Genomic DNA, 7,976 nt, shown 5'->3' with positions numbered 1-7,976 from the left:
TGCATCTTTATGTTGTATTACATTGAAATATACGAAGTGTAACGGCTCAAAAAGATGGCAGAAAAATCTTACAAAATATGAATCTACTTCAACTCAACTATCAGCCCCTCGCCTAAAATAGCTAGTTCGCCCTTTCAATGACTCGTTAACTTAAAGGAATTCGACTTTTTGAGAAATAACATCACACTACCAAAAAGACCAATTGGAACGAGATAACGTGAGTCCCCATCGCTATTTCTATTAGCTAAACATAAAGCTAGCCGTTATCTTAGCATTAAGACGGGAAACAAAGCTAGTCTTTCTCTGTCCAAACTACGGTAACAAAACCCGCCTACAAGTACCTCTAGAATTTAGTAGTTAGCACGTTATATGTCGTCTTTAATCTCAGTAAAAAATGTAAAAAAAAAAACAAACAAACAAACAAAAAACCCAACAATCCCCCTTTTCCGGGTTTACGGACTGATCATCTCTTGGCGGGAGCAGTAACTTCCTGGAATCTCCTGGCAACCTGTGCCAGTGACAGGAACGGCCTTTTTCCTGTGTCTTTATGCTAAGCTAAGTTAGCCAGCTATTAGCCGTAGCTTCACGTTTACTTTCCAAGTGTTGGAATGGTATAAGTCTTCTCATCCAGCTGTCAATAAGAAAGCAAATTAACTTATTTCTCCAAACGTCAAGTGCTGCCATTAAAAGTTAAAAAAAGTAGTCACCACGATAAGAAACGTTTGCATTTAATGGGGATAATGCAGTAAGAAATTTGTGATCTCTCTGTTACAAAAGAGGTACAACGTTTTCTTTGCAATGAAGAAGCTAACAAGACGGACATCTTGAGATTTACATCAGTTCATCTCATTTTAAATCATTTTGCCAAACAAATTAATTTATATTATACAAAAGCATGACAGGCACTTCATTTAAAATGAACTTGCTGTTTACACAACTTGCAGATACATTTCCTCAAGTAACGGACATGAAAAACTGTGACCACTGAGTTTCCAACTGTTTTGGGAGTCAAACCCCTTCATTAGGTAGATTAGGATTCATTATGGGCCCTGTAATCCATTCATGGACCGATTACCAAAAAAACAGATTACATTGAAATGGGACGGATAGGCATTAAAAGAAATGATGGAATGAATAACACACACATCAGACACATACACTTCAACATTTTTCAAGTTCTACCTTTCTCAAGTCCTCTTCTAGAACAAAAGCCTCAAGCAGACTGATCAAAACGTAGATTAAATTCAAAACATTGATATTTAAGTGTACACTTAACACGCTCAACAAGACAGAAATGGTTTGGGGGGTCACAGGACTTAAAACCTCCACTGGAGGTATGCATCAAGTTTCTGCATCAAAAGAACTTTTCTTGAACCTCGGAAAAATTCAGGGATATAATGCCCAAAGTTTAACCTCCATGAATCCATTTTCACATTCATCAATAGCTTTCAACTCGCTCTGATTTCTCTCTATGAGGAAATGGATGCAGTGGCTCAAGGGCACTTCAGCAGGGCAGAGGTTTGGGGTCAGAAAGGGACTTAAATTTATCACTCATATGTTACAGTACAATCTCACAAACCTCAAAACTGATTGTCTAGATTTCCTGATACGAGTGCTGCTGCTAAAATCAGCTAGGGAGTTAAAATCTGATGAAATGGTGACCATCTGCATTTTTAGCCATTATGGAAACTGAAATGTAGTTTTTTGTTGCAGCAACTGTTAAAAAAAAAAAAAAAATACCATTCACAAACTCATTTAAAGTCAAACTGGTGACAATGAGCAAATGCTCATAGCAGATAAAACAGTAATAAGTGGTTTTAAATGACTCTCAGTGTTTTGTTTCAGCTTATTAAGACTAGCAGATGACAGGAGGGCTATGAAGATATCTCACCTGACAGAACAATCAGTCACGCTACAGGAAGGAACCTCAACAGCTGAATCTGTAAGGAGTACTTTCAACTGTAGAGTTCAATCAGCTCAGCTCTCCAGATAACATCCATGATGTTTGTAAAGTTAACCAGTGCTGTCTGAGTTCCTGTAGAACGACGGGTATGAAGAGCTGAAAGGATTAGTCGACAAACAGAAAGATAATTAATGGCAATAATGTCAAAAGAAATTGGTGGTTCCAGCTTGTTAAACATGAGGATTTCCTGCATTTCTTTGATTTATATGACGGTTAATTTTTGCGTTTAGATACCACATCAAGAATTCTGGTGCTTTTAAGACATCTTTGGCTCTGGACACTAATGTCGGGCAATTTTAACTATTTTCTGATATTTTATAGGCCAAACAATTAATCAACAACCTAAATACAGCAAATAAAAAATGATGAAGGAAGCTTTTCTGTTAAAATCTTTCATCCAATCTTTCAAGCAGAGAAACTCACATAGTCCAATCGAACAAACTCCCATCCACCTGGTACCTACGTAGCGTAAAATAAACCTTACAAAGTACTTGCAAATATTTGGCCCAGGACCTGATACTCACTAATGGTAAGTTCAGTGCACAAGAAAATACTACGTGATGACGAGTACTTTTGACCTACAGTATTTCAGGCAACTGTGGTGAATTTCCTTGAGACGTTTCAGCCCAAACTTTGCTCGTTTCTGAAAAGTCCTGCGGGCGTTGACTGTTGACTTTGCTGCGTACAGCTTTGGTGAGAACAGGACACACACTTCTGTCCACTGACCACAACAACAGATGTGTATCAATGTTTAGGAGCCACCATTTTACAAAGCACCTTAACTTAAAAGTAACAGGACCTCCAAATTTTTGGACAGCTTCAAAACTGAGCAGTAACTGACTGATAGGTGGCACAACACTGTGGAATTCATTGTGAACAGACTAAAGTGCTAATGGTCTTTGCAGCAGATTGACAAGTACTTCTTTGGGTGTAGTTTGGACGGATTAGGATGGATGCAGAAGCTCCAGCAGGGCTCCAACCGCACCAAAGTAACCCTACAAAAAACAAGAAAAGAACATTAAATTAGAAATCATTGAGCCCATCAAAGCATGAAACCAAGTTTTTGGTATCTGAGGTCAGTAAGGGGTGGAGTTATTCACCTCATGCTGGAGGAAGAGTGCCTTGAGCTGTCCTTTAGACCAGTAGTCCATGGCGTAGGCCAACAGCTTCATGGAGAGCGTGTTCACTCTGAGGAAGTTGCCCACAAACACCACTCTCTCTATGTTCTTAAAAACAAAAGAGAACGAGGATGAAACCAAAGTGTATTATCTCCAAACTGTATAAGCACAGCTGACAAATATCACCCACGAGTCAAACTGGGAAATCTGTTGAGTTAGATGTAAAACTTTCTCTTAAAACACTGAAAGTGATATTACTTATTTGTAAATTTGTACTTATTATCGTTGCAGCACAGACAGTAATAGTAGTAGAAGCCATAAAAAGTTGAGATGTACGGTGTACTCAAACACATCAGCATTTTACTGGAAATAAAGCAGCAAAGAACATTCTTGTCAGCAAAAACACACTACATGTCACCGCCTTACAGACAGTGTGTGTAGTAACGATTTATGGTTTCCATAAAACAGACGACTCAGCTAATAAATCATACAGACATAAAGGAAAACTGTCCTGCTTACACGATTACTGTGTTCCTCTGCAATACGCTTGCATTTTTTTCTCATTTTAATGATTTAATTGCATTTCTAACTCATCTGTAGAGCATTTTGGTCAAAATTTGTACATTTAAAAACCATAAAATCTACGTTTATTGGTCTACTGATTAAGGTTGTGTTTTTAAAATGTGCTACTTTGACTGCTGAACAAACAAATCTCATTCATCACTGCTGACCTCTTGTGTCTTTCACTGGTTTCTGAGTTGAGCGCCTCCTGCTCTGGGCCATGAGAGACGCGTGGTCACTGCAGCTTACCTCCTCTACGCCTTCATAGCCCTGTACAATGCTGCTTGATCAAGACGCCACAAGGCAGCACCGTAAAGAGGCTGAACGCAAAGAGGAAACGGCCAGCAGAGACGCCAACATCCATCCATCTTGGATTCTTTTTACAAGTCAAACACAGACGGCAATAAAATTCTCTCCAGTTACAGTTAGACCCCCACCCCCGTCACTAACCTCATTGAGAGCACACATCCTGGTGATGGAGCCGATGTTATTCGTGATGGTGACCAGTGTCGCCCTGGCCAGGTCCTCTTTGGACACAGACTCCCTCTTCTCCTTCGACATCATGTTGCCAAAACTACCAAATCAAACACAAACACATTATTAGACAAACAAATACCTCAGAGGTTTGTTAAAATTCAGCATATCAAGGCTTCTTGTTTCCACCCTGGGACAGGAATCAGAGTAAATTTAGCAGTGTCCTGGTTTCCTGTCTCATTTAAAACAGGCTCCTGTCCTACAGGTTAAAAATAAAAAACGCTGCTGTAAACCCGCACCTTGAGGCTACAGCCCAGCCTGGCAGCCCAAACCTCTCATAGTCTCCCCCATAGATGTCCCGAACCAGCTTGTCCACTCGGGTGCTCTCCCCTTGAGAAGCCATTTCTAGAGCCTCCTCGAAAGTAGAGCAGCCAGTCAGCAGGCAACACAGGCCCAGGAAGGTCCCACCGCCAAGGCTGCAAACACACACACACGAAAGGTTAACTATTAAGGTCGAGGTGAAATGATACACATGGACGGTTTCAATAACGAGGGTGATGAAGGTGTTGAAGGGGGCAAGTGGTCTTCTATGACTGAATGGAGGCGAGCATCCAAGTCTGAATCACTGTCTTTCTCCATATTTGTTCTCATTCTCAATTTTTTTAACATTCAAAGCAAATTCTCCCAACATTACATCCAGTCTGTCTGTTCTGTTTCACTAGGAAATACTTCATGATATGGAAGCTTGATACTCTCAAAATGCTGTTTCATCAGGACTTCAACACTGTAGAAATGTAAAATCAATCAGTCTGGAATATAAACTGACTGTTAGGTGGTGCAGAGATTGTAACTTGGAATCTCACTTGGAGTCTAAAACTTGAGGACAAAGAAAAATAGCAACAGTAAGACTGACCTCTTTTAAAAGAGGTTATGTACATTTTACAGAGTCCCAATTCAAACACACTCATCTAGTGTTTCCTTCTCAGCACAAAGGGCCATTATGTCGAGGCAGAACTAAGCACTCAAGGATCCTTTCAGAGCCACCAGACAGAGAAACCACATGTAAAAATAACCCAGAGGAGACGAGGAGGAGGGAAAACCGTGAGTTTGACTCATTTTTTTTTTAACTTTAAACCCAAATCAAACTAACAAAGAACCATTTTTCCTCAACCGACAGCTAAACAAAAACAAATAAATAAATATGGTGCGACTTTTCACACAAAGGCACAAGAGGGATCCCTGCCTCACTTTAGCCTGGCGTCAGCCTGCATGTGGTTATTTGGGGCCTGTGACAAGAAAAGCAAACCTCCACATATTTAAATGATGATGCTGCACTCAACATAAAGTTTGGTGGTTTTCTTATTGTCTTTGTCTTTCTTAAACTTGTTCAAAGACTGTAGAACATTATCAGACCTCCAAACGGCATCTTGAATCGTTGTTAGTGTCCGATGAAGGCCAAGTTTGATGACGTCAATAAGTACCATGGGGTCATGGGAGTTGCTGTCTCTAACCACTATTAATGATGAAAATAGTAAAAAAAAAAAATATTTGTGCTCTCTTTCAAATGAGCAGTACAAGCAATAGTAAACAACACAGTGGTTAGCTTGCTAGTTCGAGTCATTCTTTCTTCCTCACTTTCTGATGTATCATCCAGCCAGCACACAGTAAATCTCCATCACTGATAATTACCTGGTCCCTGTAACTCGTTTGTAGTTGCTCTCAGAGTAGACGGCCAGGATGCTGACGCCAGACCCTATGTTGACCAGCAGCAGAGGATAAGGGTTCTCCAGTGTGTAGGGCCTCTGGATGCAACGGTCGGGGTCGGTGGGGTTTTCAAAGTAGTAGCACTCTGAGGGTCCGCTGGACACCACCGAGTCGATGTACAACACCCCCCGAATCAAACAGTCCAGCTCGTCCAGCTTGTGAAGCTGCAGGTCTGCCATCTTTTTTTTTTTGTTTTGGTGAGAGGAAAGAGAATATGGATTACATCACTGAGGGGATGTGGTCAGGAGAACACAGACAGGAAACTGGGGTAGGAGGGAAAGCAGGGGGGTAAGAAAACAGGAACCTTTATTAAAATTCAACATGTCTCACCAACCAAGATAGACAGATAGAAAAATAACATCTAGTGAGATGAATGTTTACCACAAGATTGATGTTTTCATGCCTAAATTAACTAATTGGGCAAATGTACATCCCATAGTTCAATAAAAACATAACACTTGAAGCAGCAGATGATGCGACAATGATGATTTATCTCATCGTCATCACTGTTTACTTTGTCCAAACTAACTAACCGATGCTTTCTCATGGTCCAGAAGGAAAAAAGTGATTTTACCAATGTGCCAGAAATTTTATTTTCTTTGATTTGTTGATGACTGCATGAAGACTTTTAGAATTAGACATCTAATAAAATGCCCTTTTGTCCTGGAATTCACTAGCCGTGGATATTAGTTGCTCTCCATCACTGGCCGCTTTGCCATGATTACATGAATTTCCACCTCATGTGATGACATCCTCTCTCCTCTTTTCATCCTGTCCAGCCTGCAAAAGCAAACAGAAGAGAACAACTGCAGACCCACCGTGCGGAAATCAGACTCAAACTTGTACGCCCCCCCTCCCGTGGCGCAGAGGGTGGTGTGGAGGCTTGAGAAGTGCTTGTTGCGGCCCATCTGCAGGAAGGCTGGCAGGTCATGCGTGGGGAAGCGGATGAAGTGCAGGTTGCCCGTCCTGCCGCACAGCGTCAGGTCCTTTAGCTCCAGGTGCACGTCCCTGATGCCTGTTTTACCATAGGCAGTGTTGGAGGTTAGGTAGCGCCGGATGCTCTTGAGGTTCTCCACCTCTTCCTGCTCCTCCTCCGCTGTGATGTCTTTGGGCTCAAAGTACACCAGCTTCACCAGGGTGCCTCCAATGTCCATCCCAAACCAGGGAAACGCTGCAGTATGTGAGATAATATATGCAAAAAAGAAAAAAAAAGTTTATTAATCATCATTGTACACTGAATGACAATATCATGTAGATTCATATTTAAATGCTTTGAGACTGGGCGTATAAATGGAGCTGATGTCTCATTGTTGGCCGACATAATGACAAGCAGCTCCATCCACAGGAGCAGCGGTACAGTGTGTACCGCGAACGCCATCTTGTTGCAAAATAGATTCTGGCTATCTGCTGCTATTACAGCGCACCGATATTACATTGTAATAGCAATGCCAAAACGGCTTTCTCAGTTTTAGCATCCCCACCGCAAATTATGCAGCTATTTCCAATTTATTCTGTGGTATTCATACGGCCCTTTGCAGGATTTTCGTACCAAATCTGTATTTTCACTGCCTGTCTTTTCTGGGGAACGCCTTTGATTTTTGTAAACATGCTACGGTGCCTTCCCCAGTAAATACTCTGAGCCCACTCTAGCAACGTAAAACACCTACGCGGCCTTGTTTTCTTCACGGAGTCGATCCGCTGCCTCGCCGTCGAGTTGGAGGTCCGCCGGTCGGATGCGGCTCTTGCTGCGGACGCGGATGCCTCATTGTCGGGCTCGTTCCTGTAACAAGGCATCTCCTTGTCGGACCGCGGCTGCTTCGTGGGCGTTTCGTCTTCGTCGATAGTTTCATCGTCGCGTTGGTGGCCATTGAACGCCATTGAAAGGACAAATTAGCTACATATATGCTGTATTTTGTGATAAATTAAACCGCACAACCTCAATGACTTCCGTGGACAATTAGTCCAAGTCTCTAGCAGCTAGCTAATTAGCTAGCTAAGTAGCTGTGTCGTTGCACTCGGCCGCGGTACATGTCCTTTTTATGTTCGCTGTCAAGGCAGCGGTGGGCGTGCTCAGGAGGTGATTGAGGGGCACCGGA

General features: G+C 42.0%; 1 protein-coding gene across 1 annotated transcript; it reads right to left on the bottom strand.

Moving 5' to 3' along the window:
• Positions 1–710: 710 nt before the first annotated feature.
• On the bottom strand, positions 711–7,959 carry pank2 (pantothenate kinase 2). The gene is made up of 7 exons (XM_076749490.1): positions 7,548–7,959; positions 6,699–7,051; positions 5,806–6,059; positions 4,416–4,592; positions 4,093–4,216; positions 3,064–3,189; positions 711–2,958 (listed from the first exon to the last, which is right to left on the bottom strand). The coding sequence occupies exons 1-7, from the start codon at positions 7,756–7,758 to the stop codon at positions 2,908–2,910; spliced, it is 1,296 nt and encodes a 431-aa protein (XP_076605605.1). The 5' UTR covers positions 7,759–7,959; the 3' UTR covers positions 711–2,907.
• Between the last annotated feature and the right edge of the window lie 17 nt (positions 7,960–7,976).

Source organism: Chaetodon auriga, chromosome 14, assembly GCF_051107435.1.
Source record: "Chaetodon auriga isolate fChaAug3 chromosome 14, fChaAug3.hap1, whole genome shotgun sequence".
In the NCBI taxonomy this organism is placed as follows: domain Eukaryota; kingdom Metazoa; phylum Chordata; class Actinopteri; order Chaetodontiformes; family Chaetodontidae; genus Chaetodon; species Chaetodon auriga.
This window is presented reverse-complemented; position numbering and strand designations above follow the sequence as displayed.

Excerpts from the sequence above, each read along its gene's own strand:
- pank2 (XM_076749490.1), bottom strand. The coding sequence starts at position 7,758 with ATGGCGTTCAATGGCCACCAACGCGACGATGAAACTATCGACGAAGAC. Across the intron at positions 7,052-7,547 it reads CGTGAAGAAAACAAGGCCGC|CGTTTCCCTGGTTTGGGATG; the intron begins GTAGGTGTTTTA and ends CACATACTGCAG. Across the intron at positions 4,593-5,805 it reads AAACGAGTTACAGGGACCAG|CCTTGGCGGTGGGACCTTCC; the intron begins GTAATTATCAGT and ends GTGTGTTTGCAG.